We start from the raw sequence: 22,043 nt of genomic DNA, 5'->3' as shown, positions 1-22,043 counted from the left end.
ATGGGCCCCATAGTATATATTTATCAAATGGGATAAAACTTGATAATGGCGGATACAGTATATATTTATTAAAATATATTCCTTTACATATCTTTAATTTATTATAGTATAGTTTGTCGAAACAGAAAATTTTGTCTTATGAAAATTAGGAATTTAATCATTATAAATATATATATATATATTATTTGTATTTTTATCAATTGTTAGGATGATGTAGGAGTTCCTCTTCCTTCTACTCTTAATTATAGTATTTTAGATAAGAAAAAGTCATATGAATCTGATAAAATTTGTAATCAATTAGCTGAAGATTTAAGTGATTACTATGATGTTTTCGAATTTTGTGAGAATCTTACAGGAATCATCAAAATATTCAATAATTTGTCACTCTCTGGTCAATTCCAAGAGGACTCCTGTACAATCGTGAAGTTTTGGATGTATGATCGTTTATTTAAATTACGAAATAGAAAACAAAGCGTTAATGACGATATTAATAAGATTATTCTTAATCTAAAAGAAAATTTTAATGATAAAGTTAAAGAATGTAATTTATTTGATTTTCCATATGTAAAGGAAGATTTTGATAAAATGAAAAGTGTGTACGATTATGCTACAAATTATAATACAATTGAGAATTACCTTTATGATAATAACTATATATGCAATAAAAATTTGAAAAGTTATATTAGTAAAAATTATGAAATATATATTAATATGAAAAATAATTGTAGCACTGGTGGTATAAAAAATATGATATACTGTAAAGTTCTTGAAAAAATTAAAGGAGTACATATAAAGGAAAATCCCCCTTTATCGTGTGAAGTAAAACATTTAGATGGTTCCAATAACAGGAAAGATCAATATATGGCACAGACTGAAGAAGAACCGTCCAAAAACTTAGAACAAAAAATCTCTGTTCCATTTGAAGATATTATTGTGGCAGTTATTTTTCCACTTTTGGGAATTGTTTTCTTATTTTTTACATTTTATAAAGTAAATACAAATTGAATGTAAAAATAAAAACATGATATATTAATTGTCATAATTTATTTCATTAAATGTTAATTTTTATTACGAAAAAATATTATATATTTTATATTTTTAATTTCTAATTAGTTTACTCCATTTAAATCATGGCTAAAAGCTCATTTATTGAAAAAAAAAATAAATGAGGATTATGAAGGTGAAGAATATATAGATAAATATTTGAATGAAAATTATAACAAATATGGACATCATATACATTATGATCCTTTGTGAAATACATAATCAAAAAATAATAACTTAAAATCAGTTGGATTAATACATGGAACATACTGTTGCATGTTAAGCTTTATGAGGTTTTATATTTATTGTGTAATCAGGTATGCAAATTAATTAATACGTATAGGAGATTATTACGTGGTAATAATAAAAGATATATGAATACAAAGTATTAATATAAAATTATTATTCTTGAAAAAGCTAATAAAATTATAAGAATATTGGAATATAGGTATTCCCGTGAAAGCTAAAGATGATACAACTAAAGAAGTAAATTCATAGCACAAGATAATTTAAGAAAACTTATTCATTTATAAATAATAAGAAACGATATAGAAATAACTCTATATTATAAAAAGTAAAAGTGAACATATATAATGAAGTAAAACGGAGAAGATATTATATAAAATAAAAAAAAAATTCTTACAGAAATTAGATCGTTTAAATAGAACTATTGAAAATAATAGTATTGAATATAATATCGTAATTTAATATAAAACAACATATCCAATTGATATATTATCTTTAAGCAACATTATTAATTAACATTTATAGATAATTTTAAGTACAAATATAGTGAAAGTTAAAATAGTAATTTGAATACTTCTTGATTCCCTTATTTGTATGTGAAATACAAGATAAAGTTCAGCGAGAAATAAAAGACTATCGTTTATTGAGTTCATTAAAGTTAAATATTTTCTATATGCAGTAAAATATAGGAAGTTATAATATAATGTAGTAAAAGGAATAACATGAATAAATGATTCATTGGAACATTACAATGTAATTAATTATTATTATATCTTTAAAAATGTGCATGCTGAAAAACAGGTATTATGTACCAATAAGAGAGTGAATAATAAACAATAACATATATAAATATATATTTTTTAAATTCGTCCATATAAATATAAAGTTGAATTTCAGAAGTAAATTCTAAAGATGTATTACAATGCATAAATCAGTGCTTTATATAAGCATACAATGTGAGGACATCATTAGCTCATAATAAAATGTCAAGTAAGAAAAATGGTAAATAGAGTTTAACTGAATTTCATTATATGTACTATTATAGATACGTTTCATATTTAAATTATATTCATTATATATTTATTTTGAAAACTGTTCTTATACAATAACAAAAAAAATATTTATCATTAAAAAGTTTTATAGGATATCATTTAAAAAAAAAATTTGAGCATATTTATTGATAAAAAACTTTATTCTAAATATTATGTTACAGAAGAAAATAATTCTTTTAATTATTTCTAATTTATTATAATTTTTTTTATATTATATATAAAAGATACGCTATACTATGGTTAATTCATATTAAATAAAAAAGAATAATAATATTATGTTGTTCCTTTAGCTTTATAATATATATGTATATATATTATTTATGAAATTATATAATATATAGTCAAAATATAGATATATATTAAAAAAATATTTTAGAAATATCTAAAAAATGTACTATTAAACTTATCTATAAAAAAATTAAAAAACATAAAATTTTAAATATTAATATATATCGTAGTTCGTATGTTAAAATAGAATTACTTATGCAAAAGAATGAACCCATTAATCCAAATATGAGAAATAACAATACGACAGTAGTATAAATGATTTACAACAGGATATAAAAATTATAAAGTATAAAATATTCATATTCATAGAAAATATATTATGTGCAATTAGTTTATTAGTAATGTATAATATTAAAAAATAAATAGAATACTAAATAAAAAATATTATTCAAAAAATTAATTATATGAATAACTATAAATAAAATAAATTCAGTTAATCATAAATATTTGTAATAAAAATAATATAAAAATGTTACAAAAAAAAAAAAATAAAATAAAATAAAGAAATAACAGTATATATTAAATATATATGTAAATATAACTAGAATTTTATTTTTTGTTTTAGTTAATTATTTTTATAAGACTTATATTCCTAGGAAAATTAATATTGCTTTGTTATTATATTATTAAAATAATATAAATATATAATATTTTTATAATTGCATTCATCCAATGAATAAACCAAAGGGAAATGTATAAAAGCATTGATAAGTATATATATATATATATATATTTACTTCAAATGATATATATTGTGAAATACCAAATTTATTTCACTTACATTAGTTGCATAAAAATTATAACTTTATATATAATTTAAAGAAGTACTTATTTATACGTAAGTAAAAAGTAAATGCGTTGTTCTGCACTCTACAGCATATTCAACAAAAATATATATACATAAAAGAATTTCCTATGTTTTATTATATAATATGTTATACATTAACATTTCTTATTTGATGAATATGTTATTTTAAGTTGTAAATTATTCATTTTTTAATTATCTTTTGTTGGTTTTTTTTTTTTAAATTTTACTAACACTAAAAATTTTATTTCATTAAACATACATTTACATTTTTTTTTGTTAATGTTATTATATCCAGATAACTTATAAAATAAATTTATTTTTAGAAAAAAGAAGAAAATTAAATAATAGAATTTCCTAAACATAATAATCTTTTTTATTAGTAATAATGTATGAAATTTGTATATTTTTAATATAAATAAAATTATACTATTTTTTTATGATAATTTGATACAGAACTATGAAGCTGTATATTTGCTATAAATTTTTAATATATCATAATTTCATGTACAAATTCAATCCCAAAATGAACATCTTAAAATAATAGTGAATGTATATATCACATATTATCTATTTATTTGTGCAAGAAAAATAATTTGTATTCTTTTTTTTTACTTTCTATCAGTACTACTATTTTGAATGTAACAGTTTGTGGCTTTAATTATAATATAAGACCTAAAATGTATAATATGTGCGCAGAACTATGTTTATTGATAGAGAACAGGAAGAAATTAAGTGCTATATTTTTATTTATGTTAATGTACCTATTCAGGCGACATATTACATTTTTTAATTTAAATATAAAATAATATTTTTAAACACTAAGGAATCTATTTTATTTTGATTTTTGTATACTATTAATAAGAATAATTTTAAATTATTTTGTTGGATAATTGATATATATGAAGAGAAAGCGTTTACTTAACAAATTAAGATCTACCTGAAATTATTTTAATAAATATTGCTTTCTCTATAAATAAATCATGATTGGAAATATTTACTAAAACATTCTTAAAATTATCTTTTCTCCAGTATTATTTATTTTGGAATTTTATTAATGAATTATAACAATTTTTTAAAATAAAAAATTAATAATGTTTATAACATCACCATTGTATTAATATCTTCTTAGTATTAAATAAAATTTTTACTTAATTAATGATATAACATTAAATAATTCCAATATGAATAAAAAAATATAATATTTTATTTTAATTAAAACTCTTATGTTCATCATTTTTGCTTGGATATGTTCTTATTTCTACAATGCTGCATAATGATAAATACCCAGAAGACATGCTTCATAGATTGTGAAATTTCATATTATAAATATAAATATATATAATTAAATAAGTATTTTTTGTATTTGTGTATATATATATCATATTATAAATGAAAAAAGATATTTCCTTTTCCTTGCAGTACAACCTTGATAAATCGTTTGCTAATAAAAACAGTGAAAAAAGTTCATTAAATTCAAGAACTGATAGATTATTATCAAGAAGTGAGAAGGAAACAAAAAATGTAATATTAAAATATACGTTATCTGGAAATAGATCTAATATATCAGAAAATGAAGAAAATAATAGTAAATAAGACCATGATGAAAAATGTGAATCTATTAATAAAATTAATTCAAGAATTGGATCCAAAAATTTATGTTAGAAAAGCTCGTCCGTTATACACAATCTTTTTGCGGCGATACTTAATTTCTTTGAAAAAAAAATATAAAAAAGATTTAGTCATACATATAAATACAGGAAATTCACTGATTTTACTAAGCAAAACAATTTAAAACCTTCACTATATATTAGTACCACATTAACATTTGCTCTATCAGGAATAGTTTTTTTTTATAATTCTTTGATTAACTTCTTTATCATATTATTACGGAGATTCCAATACTCGTACATCAAACGTTTTTTTTATTCTGCTATATATTATTTTAAATATAAGAGGTATAGTTCCAATGATATTAGTTATTTTAATAAGTTTTGCAATTATTATTTATATACCAAAAAAATACTTCAAAAATGCCAAAGAAGTAGAAGAAATGAATATAAAGTCTAACTATAACTAATGAACTTCATGCACAAATTTGTTTTTTCATGTATCTGATAAATATTTTCTTTATTCTTAATTATATTATCTGCTTCAAAATATAGAATCCCTTAATTTATACTTTTAATTTTTATTATGCTAGATATATAATATACTTGTATATACTGAAGCAAAGTAGTTTTAAATTATACGCTTAATATGTACAGTATTTGGAATACTTTTATATTATCATTACTGTTAAAATGTATTTTTTGTGGTGTTTTTAATACTATATTTTAGAATATATATATATCTCCTGTTTCTAAAAATGAGAGGTTAAATATTTTCGAATATTCATAAGAAAAATGTGATATATATGAAAAAATTATATCTGTAAGTGTTTACTTATATTTTTAATATAATAAATACATAATTATTTAATGTCTTATATAGAATATTACAATTACTATTTTAATTAATAAATGACATAATTCGTACTTTTATCAATCTTAAATGTTTTCTAATTCTTGTTTTCTTTATAGATTTAAGTATATACAACTGTTTACTACATGTTACCTTTACTTTCTGTATATCATGTTATTCTATATTTAATGTAACTAAATTTATGTATTTTATATTTTTTTCATATCATTTTTTATTTAAATTCAAGGTTAATAAGAATTATTTTTAAATAAAAATATTTTGAAAAATATATGCTTAATAATCAATTCTATATAATATTATTTTTAGTATATTTTTCAATTAGTTTGAGTATGAAATTAATTGTATATATTAACATCACTGTATTCATAAGTATGAATTGTTAATAGAACATCATCAATTTTAATATTCATAAATCTTTATAAATAAATCAACGGATTAAAGCCATATTATCTTTTCACGTTTAACCTACGTAATTGTTGCAGTTATTGATGTTGTATGAAAATAACTTATATTTCTGTGATAAGACAAATTTAATAATATAGAGATATTATGAATATTTGTTTTTGACAGTATTATGAAATATAATTTTGAGATAATATTCATCTAATATAAGAACTTATTTATTACATTTACTCATTTTTTCTAATCTCATTTGATATCATCATAACAAGGATAATTAAAAACTTTACCGTTATATTCATTTACGAATTAAATAATATGTAAATAAATTCTTAGGATATATATTTTTTTTTATATCATTTTATATAAACAAGCACTTATACATATTTGGTACTATGCATTTTTTCCTTGTACATTATTTTAACTTAGAAATAATATAATAATAAATACACGAAAAAAATATAAAGACTATATGGACTAAGATTTTTTTCATATTTTAAATGCTCTTATTAATAATATAGCAGTAGGGGAATAAGCATGTTGTACATATAATTTCATAAAATTTTTATTATGCTTATATTAATGCTATAGTCTGTAATGTACCATAATTAGAATATTAAGCTATATTTTGTATAAAAATATTAAATATACGGTTTTTGATTCAATAGGTTTATGAACTTTGTCGTGAATATAACACTATTTTTTTTTAAATTTATTTTCCTAAATTTAAATTAAACTGCACAATTAATATTAATGTTTTATTTATTAATAGGATTATAAGTAATTTTGAATGTGCATTTTTTATTTCATGACTAATTGTATCATATTTTTCAAAAATATTGTTCAAGTTAGATATCTTGATATTAGTATTTGAAAACATGTACATAAAAAAAATGACTAACTACTTAATAAAAAATTTTAAGTTTTTTTAATTTTTCTTTTTTTGCTTATATTAAAAGTTATAATACATTATTAAACTATATTATTTTTTTTGCATATAATATACATATGTATGTATCGTTTCGTGTTAGGTTTCAGATTATTAGCAAGATATGCTAAAAACATGATAATATAATTTTAATTTCTAATATCAACATATGTAGGGGATTGTTAATTTGTATATTACGTAATTTACGAATATACGAAAGGGTATATACATTTTTTATTACATTCGTTTTTTTTTTTTCTATTCAATTGTAATGTATAAAAATTACTTAAACATCTATAAACAATTAATATTAAGAAAAATATATATAAGCATTTTTACTCTTAATACGATTAAATAATTGCATTGTGTAGTCAATATTACTCTGATTTAAATATAAATTATGGAAGAATCACTCCTTATATATATTATTTATTTTTATTTTATATTTATTATAAACAATATATAGTACAATAAAAAAAAAAAAGAAAAAAAAGAAATCAGTAAATTTAAAACTTTTTAATTTAGAAATAAAAATATATTTATGCATAATTAAAAATTATAAGTTTCAAAAATAAATATTACAAAAATGAGGGATTATTATTTATTTTTTTATAAAATATATAGTTATTCATATATTAGGTAATATTTTATATATGCTTTTTTTTTTATATGATAAACCATAGAAAAATAGAAGTGTTATAAATAATATAAAAAGTAAAGTTGTACAGGATATATCTTTGATCACGTGTTATTAATATAATGTATTAGATTACATCATTAAACAATAATAATTAAATTTTCAAAAGTATGTTTATAAATAAGTATTATTAATAGGAAAAAATAATTGAAAACATTTAATATTATAATAATATATGGAACAATATATTACCTATATGATATATATTCTATACTCAATACATGTCGTATTCTACATAAATTTGATATTTAGTATTATTAAAAAATCATTTATTTTTTTTTGGTTCTTATGAAAAATAATAATAAAAAAAGAGCTAATTTATTATGGTATATTAAGTTGTATTTTTATTATATTTATGTAGAAATTCAAATTATTATATTTTATTGATACTTTTTTTTAACAGAATTAAGATAAAAATTATGTAATGCATTTTTAATGTTCTTCTTTTTTGAGTAGGATATAAAATACATTAGAGTTATATATACTTTTTTATGTTTTTATAAAATAAATAAAAATTTTTAAATAAATATAGCACTCTTTATCATTAAAATAATTATATATTATTAGTAGTTTTTTTCTTACTGAATACCTTAGAATAATACGAATTTTTTATCATGGAACAAAAAATTGAGTTATTTTATTTTATTAAATTTTCTATGCTTTTCTTCTTAATTTGGATATGTCATTTTTATAGCGATACAGTATGATAATATTATTTAAATATATTTTCTATATTCATATTTTAATTGTTTTATTTATAATTACATAGTTTTTGTTTTTACAATAGTATTATTTATTCTATTAAAATTACAACATTCACATTTTTTTTTTAGAGCCTGTTTAAGATATCTTTAGATGACAGTTTAAAATTTGATAGAAAATTAGATATAAGAAATTACAGATTATTAGCAAAATATAAGCAGAATAAGTATTCAAATATTGTAGGGTTAAATAAGGTTATAGCAAATAATGGAAAGGGGGAAAAAACAGCTTTATATAATAATGAAAATGAGTTCACAAAAAAAAAAAATCAATCTAACAGATATCCATTAAATAGGGCGCAATACTACACAGAAGTTATGGATTATAATAATGGGATTTTTGATGGAAAATATTTTCATTTTGAAAAGAAATGGATCAGAAAAAAAGATCATGATGCTTTTCTTGAAAAAAACAGAAGAATTAGTGATATAGTTCTAAAAAATATAAAATTTAGAAGTTACGCATTGTGTGTATTTTTATTTATTCTTTTTTTTTTGTTGGGAATAGGATATCCTATATTACAAGGATTAAAAGTGTTGAGTCCTGCAGTGACTTCGATTGCAAGTTTATTAGAAAAAATTAGTGCTGATGTTAAAACAATGCTAGAACCATATATTTCTTTAATATTATTTTGCATACCTGTCATTTTATTAGTTGTCATCATTGTAATAACTATACCTAAGATCTTAAGAAATAATGAAAAATATAAGAAAATTAGATATATGACTGAGTGAAATGAAGAATATTTTGTGTGAATTGTTCGTAAGAATATTATTAATAGGATGTAATATCTATGATATTTTTAGTGACATATTATTTGTAAACATATTTATGTTTGCTATAATTTTATAAACACACAAGTATATAACTGATATATTTGATGCTCTACAGTACAAAATTATGTTTTTCATTTATTTCTGAATTCGAATAATTGAACGTTTTAGAATTAGAATTTTAATGTATTAATTAATCTTTATTAAAAATATTTTTCTTAATATATATATTTGTGTATTCATATTGATTTATATAATGTATATATGTTTGTGATTTAAAATGAGTAAGTAAAATCACAATATACATATCTTTATTGAATTATTGAGTTAATTTATACTATATTTTATATGTATCTCTTTCTATCTATTATCTTGTACAAGTCCAAAATTATTTCCTTTTCTGTTTTTTAAGAAAATGTATTATTATTTTTAAGGTAAGAATGTATATGCAGTGTTTTGAATTTTATGAAAAGAATTGGATATATTTAATTATATTGACATATATTTATTTGTTTATTTACTTAATCTAAGAAAAAATTTATCATTTATTTTATAACTTATGTCTTTTGTAAAATATTTAATTGAAAATGACAACTATAAAAATATCTTTAATATAATTTTTGCTTTTTTGCATTATATAAATATGAAACTATAAATATGTATTGAAAAAATATTTCTGTTAAATACAGGTAATTTATAATTGTTTACTAAATATAGAGTTCTAAATGTTTACATCTATAGAAAGAGTTAAATTTTATTATTTCGTTTAGGTTCCTAATTATAGCGTTAATTTTATTTTGAAAAAAAAATAAATATAAATTATATTGAGAATAAATAAATATATTATATTTTATTTTTTTATATCACTCATCGATTAAATTAATGAATTAAATTTAAATATAAATTAATTTATAATATATACAGATGATATTTTTTTCTTTATACGCATAATTATAAATTTCTAAAAATGTGTTATATATATGTAAAAATATAAATTAACATTAAGAGTTATTAAAATAGTTATGTATTTTCTACTACAGATTAATCAATAGTGAGTATTTATTTATATATTTATTATTTTTATGTATGCATTTTCATAAATTTATTAAGCACATATTTAAAAATGAATGTAGTTTGAATTTGTCAGTACTAGTTCTCCCATGTTTAAAATGTTTAGTACTTAAGTATATTAAAAGCAAAAAGAATAAATAATATTATTTTTTTTTGGGATAATTCATAAATGCATATTAGATTAGGGGTTATATATAAGAAATAGTTATCGTTTATTGGTATAATTTTAGATGAAATTATATATAGGGGATGATTATTATTTTAAGTGTTCTGTTACTATAAATTTTATTAAAAAGATATTTATTATTTTATACGTATACTAACAATGTTATTATTTTAATTATCTATTATAAAATTTAAATATCTATAGTGAAGTATATTGATTTCCAAAAAGAATATAAATTTTTATACTTGAATTAAACAACGTTTTTTTTGAACTAATGTTATTTTGATTTTACTATTTTTAATATAAGAATTAATCTATAACTTCATTTTATATACTTTATTTTTTATTATATATCTTATAAATATATATATAACTTTAAAAATAAAAATATAACCTCTTTAAATTTATAAAATTTTCATTTAAAAATAATAATATCAACGTTATACTATTAGATATTGTATGTGTGAAAAATCATATTATAAAAAAAAACAAACCAATCCACACTAATCTTTAAAATATATTTATTTTCATAGTTTAGTTATTCTGTTATATATATAATTTTTAAAATATATTATATGCCATAAAGTAATGCGTATGTTTACGCTATATTTAACACATATGCTGTAATATAGAAGAAAAAGTTATACAAAATATTTTTTTCTGTATTTATTATTGCTATTATTATATTATCATAATAATTCATACTCTATTATCATCTATAACCAGTTCTTATAAAATAAATGTTTATAGGATTAGTGTTTTTAATGGGTGATTATAAATAAGATTAGTTTTTATTATTATAATACACATAAAAATCTATTATTTACATTCTCTATATTCTCTATAATATATATTCTATTTATTTTATATTAACTAAATACTTAGATATATTATGAAACAGTGTTTTTTTATTTTATATTTAATACGATTAATAAAAAAAAAATTTAATTTTCTAATATATTAAAAGAAATATTATGTCTATATATTATATATATATATATATGTTAATTAATTAAAATTATATAATTATAATGAAAACTCCTTTTAATTTATAATATTAAGAAAAAAAATTTTAAAATATAATTTTAGGGTTGTTTTACTTTGTCACTTTTGTATAAAATATTATAGTAATATTCGTTTTATTTTTTAGGTAAATGTAATAAATTATATGAAAAAAATTAAATTAATTATATATTATCTTTTATCATTAGGCGAATATTCTGTTATTTTTAATATATTCAATACTGAATATACTTAAATATTAAAAAGCTCTATCATGGAAAAAAACGTTATGTCATTCATATTTTTTAAAATTGCTGCGTTTGTACTATTAAACTGGACATTCCATTTTAACATTTATCTAGTATAATTTTATTTGCTAATGTTTGAATTGTTAATATTTTTGGTGTTTTATTTTTATGATTTCCATTTTTTCGAATTAAAGTATTTATTTTTTAAATAAAAATATTCACTATTTTTTTCTTTAGAGCACGCTTAACGAATTTTTGGGTGATAAATATGACCGTGCTAGCAAATTAGATAGAAGATATTATCGATTTCTAGCAAAATATAGAGAAATGAATTCATGTATATCAGGATTAGAACAAGAGATACCAAATAAACAAATCAAGGAAAGAAAATATATATCTAATAATGAAATGGGTACCCTAAGAAAAAAGAAGCTGCTATGTAAAAACCCATCAAAGTATATGGGAGGTCATAAACGAACTATGAATTATAAATATAATATATTTGAAACAAAGAAATATTCCTACTTTGAAAAAAAAATATTTAAAGAACTTGATTATGAAAATTTTCTTAAAAACAGCAAGACGATTAGTAATAAGATTTACAAAAAAATAATGATCAGAAAATATGGATTACGAATTGCTACACCTTTAATATTGCTCTTATTATTAACAATGTCCCTCATATTAGATATAACTTGTAACATGGGCCTTATAAAAGGATGGTTTGAGGTGCTGAATCTGCTTCCTATAGGTAAATGGTACATGCATTTAGATAATTTGTTGCGTAATTCCCCTATAAAACAGTTTTTTCAGTCTATGAAAGAACTTAAAGATGTATTAATTTATAAAGGACGTACAGATAAGAGTAATGGATATATTTATGTCAGTAGTTTTTTAGGTCTTTTTATATATGTCATACCTTTCATTATATTGGGTATCACGGTCATATCAGGGATTGTATATTACCATAAGAAAGTTAAAAAGTATGAAAAAATTAAGTTCACAAAAAGATAAAACAATTATAAGGAAATGTTTTATTTTTAAGGACGTCTTTAATAAGAAGTAATATATGTAATAATCCTAAATATGTACTTAATAAAAATATACCATAATAAAACAATTGCTTATTTTATTTTAATACATCTACATGTAAGCAGCCTCTTTATTTAAAAATTATGAAAATATGTATTCTTAGTTTTTTTGTTAATTTAGATGCTTTAAGTTTTTTATTTTTCACTGCAAAGTATTCTTTGAACTTAACTAAATATTGTTGCCTTTTATATAAATTTTTTTTTTTAAATTATTTTTCATTAAATAAATATATATATTATTATTAATATATATATACATATTATGTGTTAATAATATATTAAGAATATGTAAACATACATGTTTATATTGATAATTAATAAATCAGTTATATTTATAAGGCTCATTTATCAAATGAAATAAAATTAAAAAAGAAGTATTCTTTTATTTTAGATAGTTAATATATAAATGACATTTATTTTTCCGTTAAATAACTTTTAATTAAGTTAATTTAGAAAATTAATCTTTTTTTTATACAAGTTTAAATTAAATACATTTAATGCGTATAGTGTCGCATACAACATTTTTGTTGGTAAATTTTTTGATTAAATTTCATTTATTACATTTGATTATTTATATATTAAAATGAATATTACAATATAATTTTAGTGTATGTTTTAGTTATTATAATCAGATAAACATTAAAATGTAATGTTTAGTTTATTAAATAAAACATGTACATTTTTTTCTTTTAATGAATAAACTAAAGAAGTGGAAAATAGGGAACTAATATATATGTAAATATCATCTATTTAATAAAAATTAAAGGATTGCTACTAAAAAATTGAACAAAATATATTTATACTCATATATTTTTTTTTAATATTAATTATTATTGTTTTTTATTAAAATATTTTCATATATATATATAAATATATATATATGTAAAATAATTTTATTACAATAATATTTATTTTTTGAATAACAATATATATTAAATTAAAAAAAATTTCAAAAGAACTAATTCTATTTAATATGGTACCTGTTCAACTAGAAATTATTTAATGATTATATATATCTATATATATGCATCAAAGACTAGGAATTAATTTTTATAACATATAAATTATTACGTTGTTCTTATTTCCTATATGTTATATTAGAACCCTAGTTACATTAATTTTACTAATATTTCCAGTAAGATAAAATATATAGTTGTAAAGATATATTTATATCATTTTCTATTTTAACTATGTAATATTATTAATGTGTTTGAAAAATATATTAGATCTTTTAAAAAAATTCATATAATATATTTATATTTAATAAAAGTATAACCTTATCATTAAAAATAAAATTTAGTTTTATAATTAATTTATATTCGTTAATTAAAAGTGAACATAAAATTATAATCAAGAGATAAATAAGTTGATATTTAAATTATTTTTGTTTTTATTAACGGATATATTTTATTAAATTTATGCAAGATCTAATAATATTAAGAGATTATATACAAAGCCATTTTTATTTTATCTTATTTATGATTTGTGCAGTAGTTAATATATAAATTTTTTTGAATTATAAATGATATATTATTACATGTATAATAATTAATCAATTAATATAATATTATATTTGATTATAATTATAATGCATACTTTATTTTCAAGTTATATGGAACCTTAAAATACAATTATTTTTATATCTTCAGAATGCAGAAATAAGATATTGAAAATATATTTAGTGCACTCGTTTTGGATAAAATATATTAATATAAATATAGTAAATATATATTCATTTTATACGTTTCTCAATTTATGCAGTATTATATTACATATTTTAAAAAATATTATTAAGTTTAAAAAACAAAAATAAAAAAATTAAATCTAGAAAAAAGTGAAAAATATATTAATAAAAATAACAAATAAAGAAAGAATTAATTAAAACGTTCTAGTTTTAAATTACTAGGGGAAGCTAGTTTAATGATATAACATATAAATATGCAAATAATATGTGTATAGTTGATAAAGTAATATATGATTAATTCCTATCGTGTAAATAATATAATGTGGGGGTGTTATTTTGTTTTCAATGGTATAACATGCAGATATATGTATAAAATATGGTAATAAATAATTTAAAATAATTATTAATATATAAAAATTATATTAATTTTGAATTTAATAAAATAATTAACTATTATACAATATCATAATATAACGATATATTTTTTCCAATTGTTATAATGTTGTTATTATTAGATAATTTTATTACATATATTGTATGTTTGAGGGGAGTTATTGCTATAAATTGGAAAATAAAAAAGTATTAACTTTATAACTTTCATCAATTATAAAATGAAAATTTATTAACCACACTGGATGTGTTCTTGGTTTTTCGTTATTTTTTCTCAATTCTTGTTTTAACTTTGTTTTGTTTATTTCATTATTTTATTAAGTGGATTCTATACCTATTGTATAGTGTTGGTATTTCTTCTTCCTACATTTATATTTATATATTCTTTTCTTTTTTTTTTTAAATTTTTTTCTTAATTTTTTATAAATATTTAGGTGTATATATGAATAATTAATATATATTACTTATATGCATGTATTTCTAAGACGTTCTTCGCATTTTTATTTCTCACTTTTAGCTATCATTTATACATCCATCTTTACTTCACCTTTATACTTTTTTATTTTATTTTTATTTTTTTTCGAATTTTTCATTCGAAAAATTATAATTCAAAAAAAACCAAAGTATTAAATTTTATATACATAAACTTTTATAACAATTTAAAAAAAAAAGAAAAAGGACAATACTCATTTTGACACAGAAATATCACTGGAGTGTGAAAATATTGGTGAGTTTTTATAATAATTGTTGTAATATAAGTATAATTTCATATGTTATGTCTTTTTCCGCTATTGGTATACTGTAGGTTGCGTCAATGATTAGTAAAAATGAGTTAATGAAAGATTTTTAGAAAATTAGTTAATGACGGATGTAGAGTACTAACAATATGTGCATTGTAAGGATAGTAATATGCTCATTATGAAAAGCGAACTTCATTTTTTTTGTTACATTTTTCTCTATAAAGGGATATAATCTTCGTAAAAGAAAGTTAATTTGAAAAAGGTAAAATGGAGATGTAAAAGAACGATAGCTAAGAAAACATATAGAATTAAAACCAGCACAAGTGAAAGCAGGAAACGTAAAAAAATAAAAATTGTAACTTAATTTATAACTAGGAATGAAAACAAATATATAAGTGCAATGTATATTTTAAAATCCTGTTTTTTCTTTTTTCTTTACTTTTGTTTTTTTGATGAATGTGCAATCAGAAGGATATTCTTCTAAAAGTGGAAGATGGATATTAATATAAATTGTTAATGTAAGAAATATATGAACTAAAAAAAATAATAATAATAAAATGAGGAATAACTGTTTACAACATTTTTTTACTTTATTTTTTTTTTTTTTTTTTCATAGTGTTCAAAGACGAAAAATTACGAATGTAAGTTTGTAATTATGTGCTACATTGTGATTTTAATTATAAAAAATAAGATCTATTTTGTTTGAAAAATTTTTATGCTTAATATATTTTGTTGCATCATGTACATGTATGTGCTTATTTATATGTGTATATATATGCATGATGACGATAAGATTATCTGTTCATACACCGGTTTCCACATATATACCTTATTAAATTTCATAAAATGCATATTTATTTTTATACATATTAAAATACTTTGAATTATTTAATCATTTTTTTAAAGGTTTTTATGGAAAATTTCATTCCTAAACAGAGTGAATATGATAAAATTAGAATAAATAAACGAAATAAAATGCATTTTATATGAAGTGCATCATTTTTTTAACTTATGATATTATCACAGCAAATTAACATTGTGCATAAATTTCATGTATATACGTGTAAATTTTTTTTTACGTTATTGTCTCCATAGAAGAACAATTTTATAATGAGGCTAATGTGCACATAGATAATTTATAATAAACTAAATCGAATAGTATGTTTAATGTAAGGGACCATTTCGTGTAGATAAATATCTGGAATGCTTAGAAAATACAATTGCGTGAATGTCTGTGTAAGTTATTAGAATACCATTATTCATAAGGGAATGATTATATATGCAAATAACGCACACATATATATATATTTTTTTCTCAACTATTATTCTTTGTGCGCGTTAGCATATTAACTATGAGAATTCGTAAATGAGTACTGATGCATATATATATGTATACAATATATTTCTCGTTAATATAATTATTTACATGTAATTACACACATGACTACATTATGTGCCCCAGATTGTAGATATATTTATGTGAACGTTTATGCACATAGGATATATTGTTACAAATAAAAGAACTTTGACATATGACAAGAGAGAATATCACCAACGCATGAACTTCATTGAAAACGATATTTATTTTAAGGATGTTAATAAAGAAAAGGAATATTCACAAATATATAAGGCAATTAAACAGGGAATAATTTATATTAATTAGGTGTTCGGTAAATTCTTTTAATAGAATCCCATGTAATATAACATTAAAATTGCAAACGCGATTTTTGTTAACTTTCTCAAATATTTCTGTATAGGGTTTTAATGAGTATATTCATTGTATGCATCAAGAAAGACAATATACGAACTCAATGCTAATGTGTAACGAGAAAAGTTATAGAGGAAAAAAGCAAAAGTTATTAGTTCGTTGTTGTGTTTTGGGACCGTGTGTATGAATACACACATATATACATGTAAAATGGACTTATAAATACATATACATGTTTAGAATATTAACAAAGCATAAAAAAGAATGCAAAGAAGTATATCCATGTAATAATGAAATATATGTACAAACAACGTGCATACGTAAATTTGCACTTAAATTATTAATTCATATGGAACATAAAATAAAAAACTTATACTATATTTTTTGTAATTCATATATTTTTTTATAATAATTATATTGGATAAATGTACCTAAACGTATTTGTAATATGAAACTGTTATATATGTTTTACAAACATAAATTAATTAGGAAAAGTTTGTGTAGATATACTTATACACAGGGTAAAGACATATAAATAATTCTTGTAATTGTCCTCATTTTAGGGATTATTATAAGATATACATGTTTGTGTTAATATTTTTAATAAATGGAACATTCACAGGGTAATATAGGAAAAAACTAATGCCCTAAATATTGTGAGCTTGATTAATTACACAAAAATTTAGAAAATAGAAAATATATAGAAGCATACATATTTATGTAATATTTAATATTATGAATTCTTATTATTATATAGAATTATTTGTTAAGAAGAACCGTTATAAATTTTTATATGACAGCACATTTGTAAATGATAAGAGAGTAAGGTGCATCCACATGAAATAATTGGTTAATGATATCACAAGAAGAATCATATTAAATATATTTAAATTAATATATATATATATATATACTACATGTATATGAAAACATGAAATAAAAAAATATTTATCTTATTTTTGTGAAAAACTGTAGGATAATATGTATTATGTATCATATTAAAAATTTCAAGATTTAAAATATGTTTTTTAATTACATAAAGGATGTAATTTAATATATGTTTTGCGATAATATTTATTTGTAAATTAATAGAAAATACATATAATGTTATCCTTCCATAATACTCTCAAAAAGAAATATAATGAATTAAGCATTTTCTTAAATGGTAATATATGTTATTTTGTATATTTTTTTTTTAGTATTTCTCATTTATATCATTTTATGTTACAAATCATTTTATTTAAAATATTTTTTTATTTAAATTTGTTTTGTTTTCAATTACCATACTTAACAAAGATGATTTTTTTTTTACATTTACTTTTTTATTCGTTTTTTTAAAATTATTAATTCTATAGAACTTATAAATTTAAATAATTTTTCGAAAGAAAAAATAAAGTAAAAAAAAATATAAATTTCTTAATTCTTAAATGTAATAAATTTATTTTATTCATAATAAAAAATTACATTTTTATAAATTATGTAAAAATTTTAGTATTACATATATAATTATATTATTAAAATATATAAAAGTGTTAAATAGGATAAAACTTTTGAAAGGTCAAAAATATGTACGTGAATTAAATCTTAGAATGGTATTTTTTAATTACTGTGCAAATGTTCAACATGTAGTAGGTATATGATATAACTTATATTATAATTTGTGCTATAATAAACATGTTTATTTTATTTTATTTTATTTTTCTTTTTTTTCAATCCTGTGAATGCCATTATATGATATATAACTATTTATGCTTTTTCAGTTATATAATAATGTTTGAGATCTATTACGTGTAAAATAAACTAAGCGTATTAATAGGAAGTATAGAAAACAAATTAATAATTATATTACTAATATATACTAATTTATCCATTCTCAAAGTATATGTTTTTTCTATTCTAATAAAATAAAATATATGTGCACATAAGAATCCATTTTATTTTATTTTTCTTTTGAATGTATTGACAACAAATATTTAGAATTATTCTGATCAACCGTTAAAATATATATATGTTTTACGCATTTATTAATAAAATTAGCTTTTTTAATAATTATCTTATTTGTTATTGCCTTTTTTATAAATACGTTTATTGAAAATATTTCCTAAAATAATTTTAACATTACCTTTTATTTTTTTTTTTAAGTAATATTTTTATTTTATGTTTTTTACTACCTTTTTAAAAAATATAATAAATTAAAATGAGAATGCCAATAATTTTATTTTTCTAAGACCACAATGAAATTATACATGGCTTTGTTTAGCATGTTAAAGTTATTATAACAATGAACGATAACAAGTTGCATGAAAACAGTAGATATTTTATATTAATTAAAGCACCTATAATTATACTTTTCATTTGAATATATTATTATTTAAATAATGTGGTTTAAAGATGAAATAACAGAGTATTTGATTTATATTTTTTGTACATCATGTTATATATATGTATACTAATAATATAGTTTTCGTAGTGCTAAAATAATTTTATCACATTATGGATAATAAAAATATTTTCTTTTATTTTGATTATATATATGGTAAATATTTATATAATATCCCTCGTGAAGGTAGAATATTTGACTTAAGGTAAGTGGTTTATTATAGGAAAATCATTCTAATACAAAAAATGCAGCATTAGAAATTATTTTATTTAGACATGAATACGATAATTAAGATAATAAAGACAACAATAATGAATCAGAATATTATAGGTAAGTTGAATCTAAAACAAAGTCTAATTCAAGTAACTCAGCCAAAACATTATTCAAAAAATTTATGTCCATCATTTATTAAATTATTTGAGAGAATGATAATTTGTTTGAAAAACTAATATATAGAGGATTTATTCGAATATCTATAATACACAAATTAAATCTGTCCTATGAAGTAAAAACATTTGATGCAGTTAGCATATATGAGAATCGCTTTAAAATTTTTTGTATCAGGAAAACCTTTGATAATTATATTTTCATCACCTTTCTTCTTACATATATATGTAATATGCGCTTTTATTTTCGTATTCGTTAGTTATGTTAAGTATTTCTAGGGTTATATATGTCTTAGTTATATTCTTAAAATACGCAATTAAATTAACAAATAATTTAGTTCAAACCTATTTTTTGTGAATATACAGAATGAAAATATATGTTTTACATGCTACTAATAAAAGTGTGCATTAATCTGAATGAAATTAAACTCTCAAAGCGGTCTCTAGTTAGATATATATATTTTTTATTTGACAAACATTGTAATAGAGGAATGTGTATCTATTAGTAATAGTAAAAATATATATAATAAATATTTATAACAATAGCATGCTTCTATATTTGTTTTCATATTATAATGTATTACGTTGAAGTAATTTATTACTCTGACTCAACATATATATATTGTGTGTTTCTTAAAGCTCAGAAAATTATAGAGGTCAATACTCACAATAATATATGTGCTTTAAATGAAAAAATTAAGTGTATATATATTTAATCTAAATTTTAATAAAAATAAATTTGTATTCATTAAATTTATTACACAAAGTTACAGTTAATATGTAGCTTGAAATAGGGAGGTAATTTATATTTTGAACGATTATACTTTTTCTGTCCTTTATTTTTTTCACGTTTTTGTGTAATTATTTGAAGAATTATATATAAGAATATATTATATATAGTTTTTATATAAAATTTTGTAGTTCGTTTAATGAAAATGTATGTTCACACTATTTTTTTTTTTTGATTCTTATGTATTTTTTACTTAAATATAAATCTAATAAAAGATTTTGTTAAATGAATTATTAGAAATATACATTTGAAAATTAATTCACAAAAGAATATTTTTATAAAAATGTTGTGTATTTATTCTAGTTTAATTATGGCACATTTCAGCATATACTAATTTATTTTTTTTTAAGAGCGCCTTATTTATTTTAGCACTAATAAAGTTTTATAATTAAATGAAGAGCTAAAAAAAAATTTATCATTTTATTTTTTAATTTATATAGTCGTTGCAGTTAATTGTGTTTTTTAAGAATTACATAAATTTCTGTAATAATAAAAATCTTAATAACAAAAAGATATTTATATTTCTGTTTTAAACTATATGACTTGAGTATATTTTTGAACTAGTATTAATGTGGTATTAGAGTATTTAGTACAACAATTACTATTTTGGTTTTGTATTAAAGAATAGCTACTACTAAAATTGAATAATATATTCTCAATGAAATTTGATTAGTAATTAAATAAAAGGTACATAAATTTTAAGGTTTAATATATTTTTGTTCAAAAAAATGCTCATATACACATAATAATATATATATTTGTAATACGTTGTATTTCATCATTGAACATGAACTTATCAGAGAGATAATGGAATGTTAAATATGTGACAATATATAAATAGGTTACATGAATGAGTAGAATTGTTTTTGAAATTTCTAATCATATTTTTTGTATTAATCCTAGTTAAAG

At 19.1% G+C, this 22,043-nt stretch overlaps 3 protein-coding genes and 1 pseudogene across 4 annotated transcripts; all 4 read left to right on the top strand.

The window, feature by feature from the left end:
* Window positions 1–1,257, top strand: PmUG01_00044700 (PIR protein; the record flags this gene model as incomplete). Its single annotated transcript, XM_029003578.1, has 3 exons — window positions 1–12; window positions 208–990; window positions 1,114–1,257. The coding sequence occupies 3 exons, from the start codon at window positions 1–3 to the stop codon at window positions 1,255–1,257; spliced, it is 939 nt and encodes a 312-aa protein (XP_028858990.1).
* A 3,427-nt stretch (window positions 1,258–4,684) lies between these two features.
* PmUG01_00044600 lies at window positions 4,685–5,506 on the top strand (annotated as a pseudogene). The gene is made up of 2 exons: window positions 4,685–4,745; window positions 4,859–5,506. Coding segments are annotated over exons 1-2 (709 nt in total).
* A 3,051-nt stretch (window positions 5,507–8,557) lies between these two features.
* PmUG01_00044500 (fam-m protein) lies at window positions 8,558–9,439 on the top strand (the record flags this gene model as incomplete). Its single annotated transcript, XM_029003566.1, has 2 exons — window positions 8,558–8,644; window positions 8,777–9,439. 2 exons carry the CDS (start codon window positions 8,558–8,560, stop codon window positions 9,437–9,439), a joined length of 750 nt encoding a protein of 249 aa, XP_028858989.1.
* A 2,552-nt stretch (window positions 9,440–11,991) lies between these two features.
* PmUG01_00044400 (fam-l protein) lies at window positions 11,992–12,979 on the top strand (the record flags this gene model as incomplete). The annotated part of the gene is made up of 2 exons (XM_029003555.1): window positions 11,992–12,078; window positions 12,203–12,979. The coding sequence occupies 2 exons, from the start codon at window positions 11,992–11,994 to the stop codon at window positions 12,977–12,979; spliced, it is 864 nt and encodes a 287-aa protein (XP_028858988.1).
* Window positions 12,980–22,043: the final 9,064 nt, after the last annotated feature.

The sequence above is a fragment of the Plasmodium malariae genome (genome assembly GCF_900090045.1).
Source record: "Plasmodium malariae genome assembly, contig: PmUG01_00_23, whole genome shotgun sequence".
NCBI classification, from domain to species: Eukaryota; Apicomplexa; class Aconoidasida; order Haemosporida; family Plasmodiidae; genus Plasmodium; species Plasmodium malariae.
The sequence above is the reverse complement of the archived record's forward strand: the minus strand, read 5'-3'. Positions and strand labels throughout refer to the sequence as shown.